This window comes from Bemisia tabaci, chromosome 3 (genome assembly GCF_918797505.1).
Source record: "Bemisia tabaci chromosome 3, PGI_BMITA_v3".
NCBI classification, from domain to species: Eukaryota; Metazoa; Arthropoda; class Insecta; order Hemiptera; family Aleyrodidae; genus Bemisia; species Bemisia tabaci.
In genome coordinates, this window is record NC_092795.1 from 29173035 (window position 1) to 29197044 (window position 24010).

The 24010-nt window shown below is 39.4% G+C and overlaps 3 protein-coding genes across 22 annotated transcripts in view; 1 reads left to right on the top strand and 2 right to left on the bottom strand.

The window, feature by feature from the left end:
* The window catches only part of LOC109031125 (armadillo segment polarity protein-like), a 198626-nt gene that overhangs the window by 76984 nt on the left and 97632 nt on the right, over positions 1–24010 (top strand). The window lies entirely within an intron of this gene.
* On the bottom strand, positions 1280–13936 carry LOC109039425 (uncharacterized). 4 transcript variants are annotated; one of them, XR_011899517.1, is made up of 3 exons: positions 5442–13930; positions 4442–4501; positions 1280–3381 (listed from the first exon to the last, which is right to left on the bottom strand). XR_011899517.1 is itself a non-coding variant. In XM_072298119.1 (3 exons), the coding sequence occupies exons 1-3, from the start codon at positions 10173–10175 to the stop codon at positions 4451–4453; spliced, it is 288 nt and encodes a 95-aa protein (XP_072154220.1). In that variant the 5' UTR covers positions 10176–13936; the 3' UTR covers positions 4045–4450. The 4 variants fall into 4 exon arrangements, 1 of the variants encoding a protein (XP_072154220.1); XM_072298119.1 differs by lacking the exon at positions 1280–3381 and having other exon boundaries at positions 4045–4501; positions 5442–5672; positions 10170–13936; XR_011899515.1 differs by having other exon boundaries at positions 4442–13930.
* up (Troponin T, skeletal muscle) overlaps positions 14371–24010 on the bottom strand; it is a 47171-nt gene continuing 37531 nt past the window's right edge. For 13 of the 15 annotated variants that reach the window (XM_072298130.1, XM_019040344.2, XM_019040349.2 and 10 more), the window contains 4 exons: positions 18317–18395; positions 16194–16324; positions 15379–15476; positions 14371–14772 (listed from right to left, as the gene is read on the bottom strand). In XM_072298130.1, the coding sequence (XP_072154231.1) occupies positions 15384–15476; positions 16194–16324; positions 18317–18395 (303 nt within the window). In that variant the 3' untranslated portion in view covers positions 14371–14772; positions 15379–15383. Of the gene's footprint in view, positions 14773–15378; positions 15477–16193; positions 16325–18316; positions 18396–21414; positions 21494–24010 lie in introns of all 15 variants that reach the window. The other 2 variants (XM_019040343.2, XM_019040348.2) reach the window with 1 other exon arrangement.

Consider the following 24010-nt stretch of genomic DNA (forward strand, 5'->3'; position numbering starts at 1 on the left):
TCATAGTTGCCGGTAGTAAGAAGCTGTCTGGTACTGCAGTGAGGGTGAGTATGGGACGAACGTTTATTGCGAATTTGGTTTATCTGTTTCAGATTTGAGTCTTATTATTTATCGCAGTTCTTAACGTAGAAACTTGATGGCCTACTGGTATCATCGTCGCCCTGATCATTGCCCTCTCTCCTTCAACAACCCCTGAAGTCCGACAACAGCAGCGAATTAACGCCTGCCTACACCTCTTCCGTTGAATCTACACGCCTGCTGAGAGTTCTTTAGGAATCTTCACAGCTTCGAGCGAGGATGGGTTTCTCCGAGTGCTCCTGGCTCAACGCGCCCGCTGCTTGGCAACTGGAAGGCGGGACGCTGACCGTGACGACAGATCGCGGCACGGACTTCTGGCGCGAGACTCACTACGGTTTCACGCGCGACACGGGTCACTTCTTCGGGCGCCGGACCTCGGGGGACTTCACGGCGGAGCTGCGGGTCCGCGCGCGGTTCCGAGAGCTCTACGACCAGGCCGGACTCATGGTGCGTCTGTCGGACGAAGAGTGGCTCAAGGCGGGCCTCGAGATCTCGGACGGAGCCCCGATGGCCAGCAGCGTGCTGACCGTCGGCCGGTCGGACTGGGCCACGGCGCCGTACGCCCACGACGCGACCGACTTCCGTATCCGCGTCACGGTCAAGGCTGGCGTCCTCAGGCTCCAAGTGTCCGACGACGGGCTGAGGTGGCCGCTCATGCGACTCTGTCCTTTCCCGGTCGCCGAAAGCTACACCGTCGGCCCGATGTGCTGCACGCCGGAAAGAGAGGGACTCACCGTGGTCTTCTCCGAGTTCAGAGTCAGCGAGCCTTCAGATAAGGCTCTCCACGATCTGTCGTAAAGACTTCTAGGATTTGTCTGCCTTTCATGTTAATGGACGCCTGAATATGTAATTTTACTGTACCACAATCGTCGTCAGGGTGTTTGTTTACGTCCCCTCTTTTCCAATTTTATGTTGTCTTTGGAAACAGGCGAGATATGAGTGTTTGTGAAAGTGACTTCAACCTATTATCGACGTATGAAACCACTTTTAGGGTTTTGTGGTTCACTTTTGAATCGGAAGAGATAACCTCTTAGAAATGGAGCATCCACTTTACATGTGCATCTGGAGAGCTGTTATCCAGTAGGGTTCTCACGGTGTTACCGAATCCTCCTTTGTTTCCTGCATCTTGGTTTTCTGACGCGATAATATTCCCTTATAGACTAAGGCAGATGATCACACTAACAGTTAATTGATTAATTCACAAAACGGGGAAGACGATCTGTCAAGAATTTGACAGCCCCACGTTGGGCGCCAACTGATACGGTGCTGCTTGTGCAGCTCAGGGAAGAACAAGCGAAAAACAAGAAAACACTGATATCTATAGAAAAAGTTTACTCGCCGACCGGCCCGAACACAAAAAATAAGAAAAGCTCATAAACAAGAAATCACCCAGAAGGGTGATTTCCCCCTAAAGAGAAACTCACATTTTTGGGGAGGAAGGAAGCGCACGTCCTGCGAGGATGAAAAAAGACCGAAGTGAAGCTAGCTTGGCGTCTCAGCATAACCGTTCCTCTCACAGGTCCCTGCCCATTAGTGGATCAAGTCAAGTGACTGGATCCCCCAATAGGACCACAGACACCAGACAGAGACAGGGAGGGAAATGCAAATAGCCGATATACATATTTATATGTCACAAGACGATTCCATGGCTCTCCTTCCAAAGAAAAGCCCTGTCAGTGAGCCGTGACAGGTGAAAATAAGTCCTCAAACCCGTGACGCAATTACCCTCGTATCCCACTACCATCTCATCATTCCCGTTCACCCTCTTCTGTCTCTCGTACTGTCTCCTTTTCCGCGAAAACAAGCAACTTTTAGGGTTGTTCGCAGAGAGTGGTTTGTATAAGCTAACTGGGGACTAAATGAGATTCCTTTTTTCGATTACAAATCGCTCCCCGGACGGCGGTGATGTCCACCGGGGGGTAAGCCGAAGCAACCTGGAAGAAGTAAATGTTAAAACGAGTGTCTGTTTCGAGGGCTAGCTGAAGACGGATGCTTCAAAGTGGACATTCGTAAAACGAAAACTAAGTGGATATTATCATCATGGTATCATGAACACGAAGTGTCCTCGGAGAGGAAGGCAGACGCATCAAAAAATGGTCCTATAAAGAGGAAGCAATTGTTCGAATTATCGAGTTTTCGAAGCAGTGAAAGTTGAAATTGGATAGGGCTCAGATGAAAAAATTTCAAATTAAAGAGGTTCAAGTTATAGACGGATGAAAGTAGTTTTTTTTACGAAAAATTATGTCACTGAAAAACTTGTTCATCAAACTAAGGGTGCCTAAAGAAAAGTGAATTGAATAAAACGTTCTGTATCTATGAATAGACTTTTTTATTGTATTTATTTATTAAAAGCTCCTCAAAAAACCACTTAGATAACAGGTTTGTAATACCCATCTCACCCAAAAAATGAAAAAAAAAATACTGTTTATACTTAATTTCCTTGACACTCGTTTTCCAGGATTGCGCGAAAGGTCAAATATATGAGGATTGCGCGAATAGAAACCTTAACATCTGCTACAAAAATACGCGACTTTATACCAGCGCCTCCAAGACCGTATAAATACTTCTCGCGTTGCGCCAAACGCAGTGCATTCGGTCAGTTGGTGTAAAAAACATATTAGCGCTCACAAGACTGTATGAATGCCGTAGGACTGTGTGTCATCATTTTTCTTTTTCTTCTGGAGTTTTTGCCAAAATTAAAGGGATGTATCCTCATCGTAACGATTCTGAAACTCAATTTTAAATAAAACAATTTTTAATTTTTTCTTTCTGTTACATTAGAAGAAATTAGAAAGAACATCGCGTCGAAATTGTCGATACTTCTACTTGGGATCATTTAAGTAAATTCGCTGACGCTTTTCAGAAAAACTGTATGTAGCTCTTTTAAAATATTTATAAAAAAGTAAACATGCAAGTGATGCATAAAGTTGCAATCAGACATAAATTAATATACGCGGGAAATTAAATAGCGGGAAATAACACCATGTCTCTCTAAAAATTTCAAAAGTCGACTACGATTCGTAACTATACTATAAAATTCTTCCGTCATTAGCGAGCAAGCTTTTGCTAAGCTTTAAATCGTTCATGCATCCTGAGACAAAAGCTTCAACTTCATCCTTCGGAGCATCTACAAACTTGTGCGTTTTTATATCCTCAGCCGTCAGCAATTCCTTGGATGTGACAGAGGAAGCAAGAGCTGATTTCTTCCAATAACACTCCGTGGATGTAACTGATGGAGTGGCCGACACTCGATGGAGCCATGACACAAATGCGACCGCATGCTTGCAACCTCCTCCTACTAACCTAGAGTGGAAAAAAGAAACGATTAAAAGCTAGAAATATGATCAATTTAACGGAAACTTTCAAATCCTTTTTTTTAATCAATTTAAAACCGGGAACCTGCGTAAGTGTAAGCTAGATGAATATCTTGAAAATGAACTTTTTCCAACAAATGTCCAAGTTTTCAATGGCAACGTAAGTACATTGCTTGAATTTGTGAAAGAGACACACTTAATTATGAGGACTGGTGAATGGTGATGGCGATTATTATATCTTCAATTTTTATTTCTTTTTTCTCTGAAAATGAATAAAAGTAGCGTTCCATTACTTGGCAGAATTTTCAATTTTTTACTTATCTCCGAAGATTTCGGACGTAATGAAATCGGTTTAACTTATCGATTCCAAAAAAAATTTAGGTTGATATCAATTTTTTCCCTGAAAAATCACCAAAACAAGACTGTCAATATTGATAATCTTAAAAATTGATATTTTGGGGTGCATGAAGAATCAGATCGATTTTTCAGGAGAAATTGATCAGATTTTTGAGAATAATTGCCATCATTTTTTAAGACAAAGGTACCGTGAAACTTGGTGTAATGTCACTTTCTCAACCTGGAGAGGATATGTGAAAAGCGAGAAAAAAAGGATAGGACAGCCAGCATGTAGTAGATGTATGACCCACGAAAAAATACACCCCTGTTTCATTGCTCGAAACTCGCTCTTTTTAAAGCCAGGAGTAAAATATTGAAGGCTCTATGATTAAAATTGTAACACTTCATGGGCCCAAAAGTCAGTCACACATACACATATCGAAACCTTTGGAAACTGCCTTGTATACAAGGTATAAAATATCAAAAATTACTATTTTTTATTCTCGTTGACAAATGGAACCTACTTTGATATAATTTAAACATTTGTAAAGAAATGAATGATAAGGGGCTCTTAGCAGTACTAGCAGAACAGTCTGAGCAATAAGCACCCACAATCTACTCCTTTGTCTCGTCAACAATACAATTGACCTCGTAGGGTTTATCTATGATTTTATGTTCTGGCGTTATATCAGCCTTCACATGAACTTCCGAACCTGTCTTCTTCACTCTAACCCCATCCAATGGCTTGGTCCGAGTACGTACTTCTTGCAGATCTGTAAAGAAGGAAGCAATAAGAATTTTAGTAATGTGACCTGAGGATGCTTAAGAAAAGTCACTTAAACCACAAAACCAAATAGAAGTGGAGCTGGACATCAGCAAGCTGTCTTAAGGAAAAAAAGTGGTGGCATAATTGGTCGTATTTCTATCAAACAAGACTATGTGCAGGTGAGAAATATGGGGTGTGCTCTAGGAAGCAGCATAAGAATCAATGTGAAAGTGGGTGTGATTCCTTTTGAAGAATTGGAAAAGCGGTATTTTAAATTCAGCAAACATCTGTGTGCCAACTGAATGCAGGATATTTGAGCCGGGGAGGGCTCATGAGATACAGGTGAGGAGCTACGAGGAGCCGCATCTATATCTGTTGACGTTACTGGCTAACAAATGAGGACCAGGCATAATTTTGGTTGCTAAATATGAAAATGCTTAACTAGGATTACGATGTTGTAAATCTGTGTAGAGTATATAGTTTTTTGAAGAAATTAATCAAGCAGTTTCACTGAAGTCTTTAATGAATTTTCTTATTCCCTTGAATGATAATCACAGAAAATTGCAATAGGATGTTTCAGTTAGTTCTCATCAAGAAGGAAGGAGGAAAAAAAAAGAACTTTAATTAATGAGTTTCAAGTGCTGAAATGGGGTTTCACATTAGTTTTCTTTTGCCATTGAATGAGACTTAGATTATTGAATTAGAAACTGACAGAAGAATCTCGAGTTCCTTAACTCGAATGAACGACATCTAACATTTGAACATCAGATCCCCTACATTTTCCCAGTTTTTCTGAATGTCAACCCTGTCTCAGAGAAAACAGATTAGCATAAAGACTCAAAAACTGACGTAAGATTTACTCAACTTAAGAGAAGACACAAAACTAGGAATTTTGCGAACTAAGAGGAAATTCGAACCACATTTTTTGAGTGGTCAAGAGAACTCACCATAATCACCGATTCTCTGAATTGGAATGGGTGGCTTCCAAAGCTTATCCTGGGGGGCCTAGGGGGGCGGTTTTCCGCTTGCAGCGAGACTTTTAAGTTTTTAAGAGAGACATTTCTCGGGAAGAGACACTCTCTTTCTGAGATTATCCATGTCGAAGGAATTGCATCATATTCTTTATATTTCTGGTTATATATAAGGGTCCAGGTTGGCTTCTCGTCTTTTCTTTTCGGCTGGAAAATGACAAATGCAAGTATTAAAATAAAGCACATGATCAAATATTCGATGAAGGTAAATAGTTCGAAGTGTTTTCATCGATCACTCACAAATTACTTTCTCTTTACTTACTTAATATTCACCCACATCATAAACTTGCAAATTATGAAAGGGGAAAAAAAGGGTGAAAATTATCTAGTCCTTTTTCCATAAATTCAGAGAGGGTATTCGAAAATATTAAACATTGCTTGCGCGGGTTTACAATTAATTTGATTTGATTTTCCTTTTCATCCACTTAGGCTCCTTAAGGAGTAATAAATAAAGCAACTAAGTTTTATAGTTTCCTAGATGTAAATTTGAACCAAATATCAGAGTTTCAGAATTAATGTATCTGCAAACTTGAACAGGATTTTAAGTTTTGAGCTGAAAAACACAGCAGCTTAAAAACTGAAAAGCTTGTCTTAGAAATCTTAAGACCCTACTTGACAAACACATGAATCATCTACAAATGAACATCTATTAAAATGGCATATTGTGAAGTTTATCTTTGCAGTGAGCTGGTTTCCAGCACGTGAATTAGGATGGAAACAAAATGAACTCAAACCTCTTTGAAGAGCGTTGACTCGCGTTTTAAAGTTGCTGCCAGGATGAAGGATGCTGACTTTCGGAAGGAAAGGACAGGAGCGGAAATGGTGGCTTAAGATTTGGAGGTAACGTGTAGCAAAGGAAGAACAACAGACTTTTGGGAGTAGAGGACAGGAGAGAAAACTGAGGCTTAAGATTTGGAGGTAGTGTGAAGCAAGGGGAGAACGACAAAATCATCTCTGAAAGGGAGTCGAACATACTTGTGAGTTACAGCAGAGACAGGTTTTGTTTCAATGGTGCTACTTAATTTCGAGACCGTAAAAATTCCAAACTGAGAACTATTTTTGAATGGAGTGGAAAAAAAGTCAGTTTTGCTCATAAATCTTTTGCAAACAACAAGTCGTTGTTCAGGGTTGGGGCTCATTACAAAATTAAGGGCCAAGTAGATGCCACCAGTTTTTGTTCCGAAACAACTATCAGCAAGATCCAAAGAAAGCTGGAAAGTCGGAAAAAAAGCTTTCTTGAATTGCGTCCCTTCGCAAAGAGGGGGCATAGGCCCTTCTTTATGTTTTACAGAAAATACAACACCTTCTTGAACGGGCCGAGAAGAATAAAATTCTGTCACATAACCTGACATATATATTTCTGCAAAGCGACGGCCTAACTGTGGCAGAGCAAGGTGAGGGCTCCTCGTAAGTCCTTTCGGCACTAGGATTCCATAAAAAAATTAGCTATATCAATCAAAGTAAAGTCCGGCACAGAATCTTTAAAAAACCAAACATCTTCCACAAGGTGTATGAGGTGGTGTATGTTGTGGGAGACAGTCCACTCTCCATACAAAACGCTCATATTTACAACAAATGACCTTAGCAACTCATCAGCATAATTAATCAATTCATCAATTTTGATCAATAGGGGATTGAACAAAATTATGAGAGCAATGGAGAAAGACAAAAAATGTAAATAATAATCTGCCTCGTCTAACGAGCCTTTCAAAATTACTGGTCCTAAATAAAGTGCAAAAGCTCGAAATTCAGTTGCTTTCCAATCAGCTAGGGATTCCAATCCTCGGGGTCTTCTCTGGAACTCTCTGGGGAGGAATGTTACGGCATACTTGAGTTTTTCATTAATTTGTTTTCTGTAAAATATATCTATTATATTTGGGATACCACTTTTAAACCATAACTTGAGCATACTTTTGGTACACCCTTGAAATAAAAGGTGCATAGGGTCGTTGATAAAGGAGCGCGTGAAGTTAAGTCCTGGTAGTTGAAGGAGGGGCGACAACTGAAGATGTTTCGGCTGAAACTTGGAATATTTTCTACGCCTGAATTTTTCATCGGTGCGAAGGGGTGCATCTACTTTGGGAAAACAACGCCTCTTGTTAGAAGTTAGACCTCTTGTTGTGCATCTGAAACAAGAATAGAATCCGGTATGACCAACTGTCTGCAGCAGGTAAGACCTAGCAGGTGTGTCACAACCGAATCCGAATGTCTCGATATGAACACGCTGACCTTTCATGTATATCTTGCACTCCTCTTTCTGATCATCTGTACTGAACAATTGTATAACTTCATCAATAAAAGGTTGTAAGAATTCCGACACATCTTTCGGCTTGCCCTTACCATAATAAATTGAGACAGGGAACACTTTATGCTTCAAACGAGGGATATTTGGAGCCGACATTGAAAGAACCCACATTTGATAGGAGGTCGAATTGAAGACCTGCAAACCATCAGCATAAAATAGCAATCGAAGAAGATTCACAATGTCTTCTAAAAGGGAAAGCATGATGTCTACATGATATTTCACACCAAGATAGATTAAGTGTCCTGGTGGAACGTCTGTGATAGGCATTTTCTCTCTTGGGGTTTTAAGAATGGTTCGTGCATCGACATGCATGTCAGAGAAACAGGGATGCGAATCTTTCAAACCCTTGAGCAGTTCATTTAATGCAACCAAAGTAATTTTCTTTTTCACTGCCCAGTAAGCGAGCATCGCCTCAACTTTTTGGGTTTCAGTCTTTTCTGCCTCAGGTGATACTGGTGGCGGAGTCATGGCTCCGTCTAACCCAGGCATCGCTACATCATCGGCTAAATAAGCAGCCTCAGCAGCCAGCAAATTATCAGGTGACTCATCAAGATGACGCCCTTCTTCCTCCTCCTCCTCAGCAGAATAAAGTACCTGCTGGACCGGTTCATCAAAAGTTACAGGGTCAAAATCAGGGTCACAACCTACTGAAAAATTGAGAATACTTTGCCCGACCAAGGAGGTTCCATCACTGACATTCGAGCGAACAAACAAAGAATTGTTTGAATCGACAGACGTATCTACAAGACTAGCTGCATACACAGTCTCATCTTTAGACATATCATTGGTTACAACTACTGCGCTGATATCTTGGGGAAAAGTTATACTTGATTCATTATGAGAATGAGAGGAAGGGTGAAATTCTTGATCAGGAGTACTAGTGAATGGTGGAGGTGAAGTGAAATAATCATGAGAAGAAGAGAGAAAATCTAAGTCAGTATCATTGGTGGATAATTGAGATGAAGAGAGATCATAATGAGGAGGGGAAGAGGGTAACTCTTGTACAGGATTAGTGGTAGATGATGATGGTACAGAGGGATCATCCGTTTGCCGATTTAATTCGTGAGCAACATTTATCCACAGTTCATGCTTCCGACGAAGCCTCTTGGATTGAGCTCCTTTGCTTAAAGTGTGGAAAGGTTTCCTTTTACGTAAGTCCGAGTCGTCCTCTATTGAGGAATCTGATTCCAAATCCTAGAAAAGGAAAGCGCCCATGAAATCGAAACGAAAATTCCATCATGCTCTTGCAGTCATATTTACAAAGATACAAAGCATTGAACTACCTGAAATAAGATATTTTCTACAGTGCAACTGCTAGAGGATTGGATTAGACAAGAAAAATTGCTGAAGTGTTCTTCAGTTGCCTTCTTGACATTGCAGTTGATACAACAGGAAGAGTATTGCAATGCCAGCAGGTGCCCGAGGTAAAAAATTCCAACCATTGATCAATCACACAGTGCATTAGAGAGAACAAGCGAGAAGATGATAAGGAAGTGAAAACCAAGAAAAGGAACATTAGTTTTGACAATCTAAATTCAGAGTTTTCATGAGAAAAATCTACCAAAGAAAAATGAAGCAGAGCCCAACTGGAAGAATCTACAAGCACTAGCAGGTAAAATAATCTGCACCTTGAAGTGAAATTGTAATGTTAAACGAGGAAGCTCAGTATTTTTCAACAATGCTTATCCAAAGTTAGTTACTTAAGAGAGCATTGCCGCCAGCAGCACAGAGAAGCGGAAAATGGGAAAAATTGGAATTATCGTCCAAGTCGCCTTGCAATACTCCACTTCGAAGCAGCAACAGTACGAGATTAGGCGGATGGAGTATGAATGATTTTGGTGAGAAAAATTAAGCAAGATAGAAGCTACCAAAGCTGAATAATGGTAGGATAGGCCTCTGCAATGGATGATGGCATCAAGTTCCTACTTATCACTTGCGATGCCTACTAAACGTAGGCACACTAATGGAGTTGTGTCGGCTCAACTGGACCCAACATGCAATCATCTATGTAGAAGATAGTAGAAAATGTTTCGCAGGTTTCCCTCCATTTTCATTATTGAGCCAGGAACAGTTTTTCAAAGGAAATAGGAGATGGTGTGCAAACCAGCTTGCGCATCGTCTCACCGCATGGATGGTAACAGTGACTACCATGAGGTGAAGAATGAAAAGTGTTTCCCATTATGTCTCATAATCATGACATGCACAGCAATTGACAAATCTGAAATCAAAGTTGTTCGGCGACTAAGTTTGAGATCGGCATGAACAAAGGCGTGCCGGAACAGGAGAAATGGCTAAAAGCTCTGTCTAGATTACTAGAACAGAAGTACAAGAAAACTCACCGACATTTTCCATTAAATATGGAATCTTAGTATCTGGATCTGGAATATCTTGAGTATGCACACGGGAACACAATGGGCCTGTTGCATGCAAGAGATACAGCCGTGCGAATAGACTTTTTAGTGGTTAAATGACACGAAAATTACGATGCTCACATTAAAAAAGTCTGAAATACACTCCTTACTGCGCAATTTTCGTTGTCAGGAACGCGCTTTTTCAAATTTCCCGCGTCTGGGGGCAGTTTTCTAACGGAAACATTAACGGCAACTCGCGGCTATTTCCGGTCAACTAAAACTGGCAACATAACCTAAAAATCGGAGCTCGTGATTTCGTGAAATGAAATGTAGAAGGATTGCGTTGGATATTTAACAGTTGATCGATTTGGTTACTGCATAAAGCGTATATGGACCACTATAAGAGATCACGTTGGGTTTGTAAAAAAACTGAAGGAAAAAATAACAACAACAACAACGACTCGACATCTTCCGGAAATCACCGAGCCCGCCGTTTGCTCGTTTCCGGTGATTAGAAAACTGCCCCCAGACGCGGGAAATTTGAAAAAGCGCGTTCCTAACAACGCAAATTGCGCAGTAAGGAGTGTATTTCAGACTTTTTTAATGTGATCATCGTAATTTTCGTGTCATTTAACCTCCAAAAAGTCTATTCGCGCGGCTGTATCTCTTGCATGCAACAGGCCCATTACGAATTAGAATTACAGTAACTGCAAACTGACGCGCAATGCCGGTCGTCAAAATGGCGTGATGGCGTCTCCTCTCAAGGCATGGGCATGAGGTGGTCGAGAGTAGAGAGGGGCAGCGTGCGGAGGAATGAACAGTACACCTGCGTCATCGACTCGGCATCTCAACGGCAACTGTTGTAACGTATGCGGTTTCAAACTTGGACCATGTACAGCAAGAGGCCTAATCGCCCAATCGCAGTAACTTATTACGTCATGAGAAAAATTTAAAGAAAGTTCCCTTTCTCACAATAGAGTTCTACTCTGTGCCGTCTGGATTCCATTATGAAACAAACTTTGCCTCACATTTCGAAAATGTTGTTGAAATTAGGTTGGGATCAGAAAATCGAAAAAATGATTAATAATCTTAACACTTACCAAAATCATCGCTCTTGGCAGCTGTGCTCCGATCATCCGACGTTGGCAAGAGATGAGAACGAGAACAGGTAAGCCCACTCAAAACTTTAAAACACCAACATAACCTCATCATGATAATTTCACAGATCACCACTTCAGAAATCTTAACTGCTTAGTCTTGCGTCTGCTTAATCTTAGTCTGCGTCAGGAATCGTTCTCCGAGAGCAGCATCTCATGACTGCAGCATACAGATGGAAATTATGCTTGTTTTATGGTTTTATTCATACAACTTGTGCTCTAAATTTATCGTTGAACTGACAAATGGTGTGTATTACTGTACCCAAAAGCTTAGCGTAGAAACTTTGAGCACCTGTCTCAGTGTGAGCGGTCCTTTGTTGCGGTCAAAGCTGCTCTCATTGATGACAGTTTCTCAAAGGAAAAGTCTCCGATAAATCAAGAAAAATTGTCTCCCTGAAATACCCCCTGCTCCCTGCTAGCTCCCTGAAGCTTTTGGGTGAAATATCTGTAAGGAGTAAATTCCAAAAAGTTTCTCAATAACAAGCCTCCTTTACGGGGCAAGGCCTGCCGGCATCCCCTCAGCAATGCCCATGCTTATGTACTTCATCCTACAACTTATACTCAGGATAAGGGAAAGGGTTAGACAATAGTTGCTCAACGGAATACTTATAGAGAACTGAAACGACTTGCCTTTAATGAGAACAAAAATTAATTATTGAAAAAATCAGTTATTTTAGGTAACCTTCTAAATAGGTAAAAAGAAAAAAAAACAGAATGATGCATATTAATGCAGCAACTTATATTTTTCCTACGCCGTCGCGAGAAATTGATTTCTGTCTAAACATGTTCATTTCAGAAACGCGATTTTCTGTTTTTATATTCTTAACCTTTCCTCACCAAATGGTAGACAGACACTTAGGGTTCTCAGTTTAGATATTGAAAAGGAATTAACTTAGAGCCATCAACGACATAGATGACACCACCTAAAGGATTTACAATTAGAACTAGACTGAAAAAAAAAAAAAAAAAAAAAAAAAAAAAAAAAAAAAAAAAAACAAAGAATTACAAAACGGCCTGAGTACATGAAAAATAGTAACGTGGAAACTCAACTAAAACGAGGCTTCACTACATGCAGTAGTCAATATTTGTGGGTATTTAAAATGTTACGTCTCAGCCGTGAATATATCTCTTTCCCATCATTTCCGTCGTCTATCAGTGGGTCTGGCACGATAGCCATAGCTCTTAATTCGAAATATATTATGTCTTCTAATGATACGATAGACAAAAAGTCAATCAAGTGCTTAAAATGAAAACCACATCCATCGTTCTCAATCTCAATTTGCTCCAGTTCTGCAAGATACTCATTGAGATAAGTTGGGTCTGTAGGCAGCTGACGCACATTGTCAGAATATTTCTGTTCAACTAAATTTTTTGACCATAATATTGTTCAGGAGATAGACCATGTTCGGTCCTCATACCATGGTCATTCCATAAAGCAACAAAAGCAAGGCACTCAGTGCCTTGCTACTCCGGTCTGAGAGACGGCTGTACTTTAACCTTTATTTTATCGATTGAAAATGTCCAAGAATTTGGACGAAACGTCTCGGTTTTAATTTTGAATGTGTAAGCCTTTCTTTCCCCAGATGTGTTTTCAGTGTATTTATTTTGAGCTACGTTAGATTCACTTTTACTTATCTAAGTATACCTATATCAATACATATCGATTTAGATGGATATAGATGTATATCGATGTATCTATATCGATACATATCTATATGGCTATGGCTATATGGATATTGCTCCTTCTTGTAAGAAGAATATACATTTTACCATATAGACACGGATAGGAACTCTAGATGACACTGTCTGTGCGTAGCACGGGTTAAACTGCCAGTCCTCCTATAATACACTTCTTAAGTACTATCTCTTGCTTGCTTTCGTGGCTGCGTTTTACTCACACAACAACTACGCTCACAGATTAGAAATTGGCAGAAAAAGGCGGCGTTTTATTTAAAAGCACTGATGAGCCTTCAGACGTTGCCAAGTTTCCTTCGATAAACACCGACTTCATTAGGAAGATTGTGAATATTTTTTTCCAAAATTTCCAGACCATCTTACACACAATTTAATCTAAAATATCTGAAAATTTCATGGAAAAATATGCATGAATTTCGTCGTTATGTGTGTTTATCAAGGAAAATTTGGCAGCTATCTAATGTTAATACGTCCTAAACGTCCTTCTTCCTTAGCACGGCGGAACACGCCGATATGGCTTTATGAATGGATCGTATTCGATACATCAAACAGGTGAAATTGTATTGATATCGATTGGTGCAAAATGTAAACATAGCTTCAAAAGTCAATCGAGTGATCTGAGAGAACGGGTTTCTAGAGATAGTTTCTTTATTCTTATGCGTATTTAATAGTAATGGAAAGTAAACTTGTGAGGAATTTAAAGTTGAACTTCTTTTTATCGGGCTGCATTTTGTTTGAAGATATTACCTTTCTCCCGATCACTTGTTATCCGATTTTAGACGATAGCTATTTCGATGTTAATCATCATCATTAGGTCACTTCGACTTCGATTTGGTAAACACTAAAAGTCACATCGTATATTATTAAAATTTACTATTTACTAAAAAACACTATTAAAACACTCGTGGGTGCACCCGTCGCCGCTTGTCCCGCCGTTTTCCCGGGAAAACCGGTGATAAGGACGCGTTCGCGGTGACGGGTGCACCCACGAGTGTTTTAATAGTGTTTTTTAGTAAATTTTAGTAAATTTTAATAATATACGATGTGACTTTTAGTGTTTACCAAATCGAAGTCGATGTGACCTGATGATGATGATTAACATCGAAATAGCTATCATCTAAAATCGGATAACAAGTGATTGTGAGGAATTGTCTTATTTTTAGGTTTTCCTATTTAAATCATAAAATTTTCGTTTGAGGTTATGCTCTATTGTCTTTAACCAAACGATACATCGAACCCCAATCGAATATGATCTATAAGAAGTGACTCCGACTCCGCTAGGAGGAATAACCAACCGGGCACGAGGGGACTGGGACTTGGAATAAAAAGGCAGAGACTGGTTGTTATTGTTTTTATAGTTAAATAAATAGGTAAATAAATTAAATAAATAGACATTTATTGAATTTTAAGGAAACAAAATAATAAATAATTTACAGCTGGTAGTAGGTAAAAATCCAGACCCCCCGAGTCAGCAGACATGGAAGACGCCCGTTGGATGGTGAGAGGCCGACGCTTCCATTCCGACGTTATCTAAAATGTTAACAATTCTGTACAAAATAGGACGACTCTTTGTTTTGTTTCCTTAAAACTAAGTAAACGAGAATTGGCAATGGTCTTTTCTCTGATTATGTTTATACAAAAGGTGGGGGGGCTTCAGTATTCTTCTCATCGATGGTTATCGGTCCAACGAGGTTTGAGTTATTTTCTTCGTATGTTGTTCATTGTTGGTGTTGAACTTCCTGAAACACGAAATCAGCATCGCGTCAGCGCACTCGGATTTGAAATTTTTTTCACAGTATGGCAAATCAATAACTAAAGTCGGAGAAAGACGATATCCAATTTCATGGTTGGAATTATCCGCCCACGTTTTATTTAATGCACCAAGAAATCGTGGGAAGTATATTTTATGTTTTCTGCGAACTTTTTGCATTTATACAGAAATAATTCCCAGAAATTGGAAGAAAATATTCTTGTCCACTCTCTCAATGCGAGCAACTTATTCGGAAAGTGGTAGATGCTGACTTCTCGTCTGAGAGTAACGAATTGGTAAAATTTTCGACTAGCAAATCTTTCTCCGACAAGCTATCTGAACTATTTTTGGGCAGGATCCTGATTTTCCGCAGATAGCACAACACCTACTTACATCTCAAAATTTCACCATGTCGATCACGAAATGTCGGATTTTAAGGGTATGCTACCTTTCGAAGCCAGCCTTCATTGTTGCTTCTTGGAAAAATTATATCGTGTGTTTCATTGTATTCATCAATAATTGATCTCAATTTTCCTCTTCTCGCCAAGGTTCCTTATCATCTTCCAGTTAATTTGAATTATTTGTCACTACTTACACAGTTTATTCTTCCTCTTCCTCCTCTTCTTCCTCTTCTTCCTCTTCCTCCTCTTCTTCTTCCTCTTCCTCGGCTTCTTCCTCTTCCTCTTCCTCACCCTGAAAATAAAGAAGCGAAATATTTGTGAAGAACACCTTGATGATCACCTCAACACCTCCATTTCAGCGAGGTAACGTCTCTGTGAGACTTCCGAACGAGGCGGAAAGAAACTCATTGATGCTGCATCTCCATTAGTCATAGGTATAAGGATTCCTCTTTTTAACAGAGAGGAACTAGCTTCGAAATCATGCAACTTTTTCGCCTCAAAACATATTCTAAATTGAAATGCAGTGTAATTCAATTTATACGATTTCCCCTTAAAATTGTCAATAATTTTAAAAAAAAGAAGGCAGTATTTGTTCTCCAATCAGCAGGCATATCTAATGCGGAAGGTTATCAGCATAAAACCAAACTTAAGTTAATTACCCCACGTGAAAGTATTTTTTCAATGTTTTAATTGATCCACCTTGTTTTGGCTTTTCCACGAGCGGGGAATATTCTTAGAGTAACTTTTTGGTCAGCATGCAGCCGTTTGTTTCTCACGAATTAGGTAAATTTGGTATTTCTAGTATATTTAATGCGCTGCTTCTTAAGATTTAACGGAATAATATATTTTATAGTCATATCTTTGAGTATTAATCGATCCAGCGGTTCATTGTTCTCTGAGAAATACTCAATAGAAGTCCTGCTTTATTCATAGTGATATTTTTTCATCGTGTTCCTTTAAATTTTTCTTTTTGATGTGAAGCGGTGATAATTTGCAAGAGATGCCTTACCTCTTCTTCTTCCTCGTCGTCGCCGCCTGCGTCGGCATCTTCGTCGTCCTTCTTCACCTCTTCTTCCTCCGGACTCTCGGGTTCTCCCTTCTTCTTGCCAGGGCGCTCGCCGAACCATTTCGGTAATTTGGCTGAAAAATAGCCAAGCGGTATTACGAGGTTGCAATTTTATTCGATCAGTTGCTGTTCGCTCTCCTAACTTACGTGTAATGTATGCCCTGGATAAAAAAGTTTTTGGCGCAGTGGAAAAAAAAGTAGCTTGGAACTAGAGTCCAGATTCATAGTAACATTGACAAGAAATGGACTACATTTTGCAGTTTGGAACTATAAATTCTAGCCCGGTTTATAAACGACGTCTGTGCCGTTAGTTTCCCTATGCACAGAAGTGTTTTTCTAGAAGAGCCACAATTTATAATTTCAAATTGCTAAATAGAGTCAAAATAATACTCTTGATTCAATCAGATTTTTCCTTGAATCGAAGAGCCGAGCCCCTTGATTTAGGCGAATTTACTTTTGATTCAAGCAAAAACCCCGATTGAATCAAGAGTATTTTTTCTTGTCAATGTTCTTAAGAGTCTATACTCTAAATCCAAGCAGTGACTATTTTTTCCTGTGCGACACAAGAATCCAGATTTTGGGAAACTCTTAGCCACTGAGGAAGTCAAGGAACTCGTGGTAAAAGTCTGAAAATAACTAGAGGTGTCGTCAGATAAGTTGGACCTAGTTTACATTCCAATTGCAAGCGATCGCCATGCTATCGTCCAATAGCGATCCCGGATTGACCGCGACCCAATCGTGAATCTACTCAATCCTCGATCCCCACCGGACGATTGCATCGCTGTAGCTTGTGAACAAAAAGTAGGCAGGTGTAAACGTAATTGGAGACACCTATATAAATGCCCATTACGGCAGTTAATTCTCCAGGCTTTCAGACTGATCATCACTCTTGATTTCAAGGTGATTCGACGGACGCCATTTTTTTTTCAGAGCGACGTGCGATGTATCGCATCGATTGGTTCCATAACTTCAGCTACTGTCATTTGTTTCGATTTTTTAGATCGCACATCTGTTGTCATGATACTGAAGAACTCATGTACCAAAGACGAAGAAATTCAACGTAATAAAGGCGTGGTTTTTTTTAGAGGAAATATATCGCATTCGAGTGCAGTTTCGATATCAGTGTCGATTGCGATATTCTTCCTCTAAAAAAAACCACGCCTTAATTACGTCGAATTTCTTTGTCAAATTTGGTACGTGAGTTCTTCAGTCTCATGACAACAGAAGTGCCATCTCAAAATTCGAAAAAAATGACAAGTGGCTGAAATTATGGAACAAATCGATGCGATATATCGCACGTCGGTATGACACAAAAAATGGCGTCCGTCGAGCCAGAGTTTTCGCTAGTGTACGAGCAGCACTTCGATCTTTTTCTTCTACCTTTATTTTCTGTAGAGGATTCTTCTTTTTTTTTTTTTTTTTTTTTTTTTTTTTTTTTTTAATTGCAATCGAGAAATGGGTTTTTCGTGATACTCTATTCGGAAGTCATGAAGTGTGAAGACTTTGGAAATAATTGACTGATGATTAGTTTTTAAGAATATTTGGAAATCATGAGATATGATTATTTTTCGTCCGAATGTCCACGTAAATCGTTGCTCCTCTAACGTAAGGGCACATCTCAATTCGACGTGAGCCATGTCCTCCACATGACTCCACGCTTCCAGGGGCTCACATGGAAATATAGAGGTAGGTACGCCCTTTCGTCAGAGCAGCGACGATATGTGAATCGTTGCTCGCTAAATTTACAGCCTGTATGTCCGTATGAAGCAAACTGTGCATACGAGCTTGAGAAAAATTAATGAAACATATCAAGTTTCCTTTCAAAAAACTTATTATTTCAACAACCAGTGTATTTGAAGATAACTTCTCAGTAATCTACCAATCAAAATCTAGTAGATCGGGTTAGTATTCCTGTGCTAACCAATCTACCGATTACTTTGATATATACACTAGTTTTCCAAAATACTTAGTTGCAGGTTGTCACCATCCCGTGTTTCCCATTTTTAATCTCCATATTGTTTATCTTAAAATACCTGGAATTGTTTCCGAACTAAGTTTCTACTCACATTTCTGGCGGTTACCGTACTGGTCTGTTTTTTCGCTCCATTGCTTTTCTATGATTTCTTTGTACTGTTCCAAGTAGCCCTATGAAATATACAAAATGCATAACACCAACTCACATCATTTTTGTGCAAAACAGGCAACGACAATGCAAAAAAGGGAAAAAATCCTTTGATCGCATCTCCAGTACACATGCAACACGACTCAACCTAAAGTTTGCTCTTCAAGATTTTTCACCTCTTTCACAATCTGGCTCTTTTATCACCTTAATTTTGGACCTGATTCGGGTCAAATTTACATGAAAATGATGGAATGAGTGATCAGAAATCCTTCTTGACCAGTAATTCCTGCAAGTAATCGATGACATGTGAATTGGAGATCAGACCATCGGAGAAATGACACTATTCAAAAAAGTTCATGTGATGTATTTGATGCTGATTCATGACTTACGATGACTTCCTCCTTGACTCATGCAGCCAATAAACACAGAAGTTAAACCGTATGTACACGCATGACCTAACTACCACCTCTGTGTATCTACGTTCCCCCTCTGTAATATCTCTCAGTTTTAAAGGCGAGTTTTAAGTCTGCCCTAATTTTATCTCCAACTTGGGTAACGCTCATATTGTCTTATAAATTGAAACCAAGACACTCAGCTCGTGTAGTTTAGCAACTGGGCTTCTTTAATGTAATACCCCGATTAACGCAAGAGATCTGATTTAATGTCTGTTGACAGAAAGTTCATAGGTACAGAAGATATTCCTGCTTTAATTCTTTACACTAATTTTAAATTGGATTTCTCAATGGGTCGAGTCGATTTCCACTAAATTTGGGCACTACTTTTCTTCATTATGATGAAGATGAATGTAGTGCCAGTGTTTTCAAGGAATAAGATTTGCAATCCTAGAAGCTTGTCAACCGTGCGCTCATAGGGCTCTTTTCATGCAAGCTATACCAATCGCTCATTTTGCGTATTTTTCCTCTACTTAAAACTAATTCTCTAGTTCAGGAGGCGAATGACTTTTCTTCCAACTTTTTCGTTCACCACCCAGTCCTCGTGTTAGCGTGCCCCCCTTCACGGCGATTGTGTATCTTGCTGTTTTAATGACTGAGTGACACGATGTAAGAGTGAGATGTGATGACAAAAAGATGACAAAGCCACATGCTGCAGATGCTGATAGTAAATCGCATGCTATATGCAAGAGGAATCGTTGGGTAGGAATCAGTTCGAATGAAGAGGAGTACAGGGGTCAATCATAGGTATAATCGAAAGAACACATATGAAGTTTCCTAGCAGTGAAATAATTATACGCGATAATGTATGCGGGTCGATTTCCATGACTGTTAGTGAGAACGGTTACGATAATGCAAGCTCCTTCGCGCACAGTAAATCTTAGAAATCTTAGTTGTTTTTATGAATAATTTTAGTTGTTAATGCGTTGTATGTATATCACACATAAGGTGGTAGTAGTAGTAATATACGTTTATTTTAAAACGGTGTCATAATATCACACAGAATGTGAGAAAGGCCAGGACCTCATTAGCTCCTTCGCGTCAGCGTAAAGATAAACCCTGATCAATACTTGTTTGTGATAGCATCTATGAAGGATGACCTTATCCTTCGGAAAAAATTGTTCCTTAATTTTTGTAAACACGTAAACCACGTTTTTCCATGACCTACGGTTGTATATCTTTGAACTTCAGGACTGATACCTCCCTTAATTTTTAAGATGTTAGGATCAAACTTGCGACAAAATTTCCAGATTTTTCTCCTCCAGGCATTCACCAAATACGAGTAGTTATGGAAAATTCTCTCCTGGAAGATTGGGTAATTTTCGGTCGTTTTCACAAGTCCAGTCACTTTTAAGTTATTGGTGTTAAATCGCGAATGATCAAAAACATTTTGACTCGAAGGAAATTCTGTAGGAGTGGTCCATGCATATAAGTTGTTAATACGTAGAGAAAAATGCAATCCATAATGTGAGCTAAGAAACGGAAGTAGGGATTTGAGTGCGGCGGTTTTTTCTATTTTTCTTTTTTTTTTTATCACCATAAGTAGGTAATTCTATCTTTTAAGTTGCCCATCATCTTTGCAAATTTTAAGCAAGAAGCACATGCAGCACTGATAAGGAACGTTAAACCTCAATTGGATATCCGTCCTAATCGGAAATGGTTTACTTGCGCCCGGTATTTCCACCGTTTCCCCAGAGTTCGTTATGAGGTTTAGAGAGTCATGATCCTCACATTTGAGAGAAATCAGTTGTAAAGTAACGTTTCTAAGACCAGAACTTTTAACATCACTGATATTTTTTAATTCTCATGTTGAAGCAGCCTATTCTTTGGCTTATCGACTCCTCGATTTCGAACGGAGTGGAATTTGATCCGTTTCAGTTTAAACTTACTATCGTTTTTAATCAGGAATTACTCAAGCTTTCAGCGAAATAGGTTAATTACATAGATTTGAATGGTATTTAGTATTTTTTCTCGCAACAGCTCTACTTCAGCGATTGGATCTCGAGTCCAGACTCTTGAAAACATTGATAAGAAAAAATACTCTTGATTCAATCGGATTTCTGCTTGAATCAAAACGAAATCCGCTTAGATTAATAGGCTTGGTTCTTGATTTAAGCTAGATTCTGATTGAATCAAGAGTACTTTTTCTTGTCGATGTCTTAAGAGTCTGGACTCCAGATCCAATGTGGTTTTTATTCCCAGTGTTCAACCTAAAAGTGTGTCCGCCTACAAGTGGTTCAATAAGTTTTTACTATTTCGGTTGCTCTACACTAACTCGCCAAAATACACCTAAAAGCATAATCTACTGGTTCACCAACCAGCTCTAATCGAACTTGCTCCAGAAACCGTCGCAAGTGATGATCATGGATAAAAATCGTCGCAACATTCAATGTACATGTAATCATTCAAATGAATTTATCTCTAAAAAATACAGTGCCACATGAAACATACATGAAATCATTCCAACGGATTTTTCCTCTAAGAAAAATCCGTAACATTCATCGTCCACGTCGCAAGGCCAAAATTCAACGCAGAACTTTTCTCTAAACATGTTTCTCTTGCGAGCAAACAATGGCATCACCGTACTTACTCTTCTTTCGCTTGGCGAATCGGTCTTGTTTCTCTTGCCATTTGTACTCCACGAACTCTGCATACGTATTTTCCCAACCCTTCAAAAGTAAATTTCATCGTTTTAGTTCAGTTAAAAAAACTTCTAAAGGAAACTAGTTTCCAGAGGTTCGTTCAACTTTCACTGAAGCGCGCAGCGCAGAAGCGCTCCTTCGTATTTGCGGCTATGTGATTTCGACTACGCAGGTGTTGATATAGTCGTATCACCCCTTTTGTAATGATCGCTCCCGTGCTGAGGAAGCGCAATTTGACTTCGCCAAATTTCCCTCGATAAACTATACATTTTCAGGGAAACTCTTTAACAATCATCATCATCATCCCCCCCCCCCCCCCTAAAAAAATGTTTAAGTGAATTTTCTCCGACATCGCAATTAAAGTATTTAAAGTTTGAAGTCGAATAACAATCGTATGCCTTTTCAAGAATAAATATATTATCGGGAGATTTTCAGCTTCTTCCGAATTTTTTCAGGATGTTCTCGAGAACATGCTAATGATGAAGAGATCTCTTAATCATAAGCACAGACCGTATGCATATTCTAGTTATTAATCAACAGCTGTCTTCTCAGAGAAAAGCCGTTGTAGGGTATGCATATTCTAGTTATTACTCAACAGTCGTCTTCTCTGAGAAAAGCCGTTGTAAGTTTTTTGTGAGTATCGGCGGTGAAAGGAAGCTTGTGTGGATTATCTTATAAAATCGTAAATCAATTTTTTAGGAAATTGAAACTTCAGGGGAGAAAAATTTCAAAAGTATGAAACAAGCTGTTGAATTTTATGGGCTGAGGATCGATTATTAAATTAGCGGAACCTTGTAATACTTTTTTTTACCCTGAAATCTAAATTTGCTGAACCCTCTAATATCTTTATTTCCCCTGAAATCACTACGAGACTATAAATTGCCGCTTGAAACCACCTTGAGTAAACGCAAGCGAATTTACCTTGAAGGTCTCAAAAAATGCACTTCTTCTGACACTGTTACAATTCCTCTTCCTTTGAAACCTTCTTTCATTAGATGGTAAATCATACGGGCCTCCTGAATAAAATACGCAATTCCAAGATTGCCTACGATACTGCCAGGAGTATCATAAAAATTCTGTAGTGTGTGATGTTCCTTGTTTCTTTCTCCTTAAAAATGGTGTCATTACTTTAATACAAAGTAGCGTCTGCTGTATTCATATCAGGCGCAAACCATAAACCATATCAAGCTACGAATTAGATCATCAAAACATCATGGGATAACCGTATTGAAATACTTGGCATGGGCGCACAAGAAGTATTAAATCACAAGTAAGCGAAAAATTGTAAGTTTGTTAAGCAGGAAAGGGTCTGGTGGTTTGAAGTCCCTTAAGTTTTGCAATTAGGGAAGCAAAGCCGTTCAAGTGCACACGGTGAATTACTGAAGGCGTATTGCTTAAGCACTGGAAGAAGAAAGTGAAACCATTGGTGATTTAATTTTTTCTGTGTTGACGGTGATAGCTCCTATCTCAGAGGAGTGATCCACTGGTTAATTGCACTATCAGTCGTAGAACCCTTTTGCCGACTACGACGAAAAAAGTGCCCTTGGACGAGGTGTAATTTTTGAAAACTTCGTGCGGAATATCAGATTATTGCGCTCGTCATGATTTAGTGCCTTTAAATCCTCGCATTTATCTCTCACAGACCTCTTACACCAGTTATTGAAAATCATATGGCTCCTATTTTGGGTCTCCTCTGAAATAAGATTCATATCGCCGATGGAAGGGGATTTTTACTGAACCAGTCAAATTTGACACTATAAATATCGCTAGTGAACAAATCAACTTTCAGATCATATCATGTGAATTCAGTAATATGGTTGACCCGTTGTAATCAGCTCGCTTATCTATACAAAGAGTTTAAATTTCAACTGTTCCCCTATTTTTCCGTTGAAATCATGTTTTTCTTAATTTCTCCTGTGTCCACTTCGTTCGCGGCACCTACATTACAGCAGTTCTCAACCTCTTTTGGCCGCGGACCAACCCGCAGCCGAAGGCCATCAATGAAAGTCGACGTTTTTTTCTTATGTGTTCTCTCTTCATTTACACATGAACATTTCAGAATTAAATGGAAGTGTTAGGTTTCATTTGATTTTCGGGTCGGAGATGTAAACATTTCATTTCTCCTTATGATAACTCCACCATTAACTTTCTCATGATACTTAGGTCGTCCTAAATTGCAGTTCGATAATAATCGAAGACAGCGTTGTCTGCATTTTGTAACCATGGTCGTCGTTTCAAGGCTGCTTCACTTTTAGGGGTTTCCCATTCCAAAAAGAAATTTTGCCAGTTCGGAATAATGTGAGAGAGAACAAAATAATGTTTGAAGGCTTTTAAGTACAACAAAACACGAGCCCGTGGGCCACCGGATGAGAACCACTGTTCTATTTTGTGCCAATTCTTCTAGCACGGGAACGATGCTGCGAGGATTACAGAATCAATGATACGACCGTAATTGCTTTTTTCCCACGTAATTTGTGATAATCCTTCATGAAATTGATTTTTCTTTCAGCCAATATAGAATATTTTAAGCATAGCTTTTCACTC

Excerpts from the sequence above, each read along its gene's own strand:
- LOC109039425 (XM_072298119.1), bottom strand. Across the intron at positions 4,502-5,441 it reads TCAGAGAATCGGTGATTATG|ATCTGCAAGAAGTACGTACT; the intron begins GTGAGTTCTCTT and ends CCTTCTTTACAG.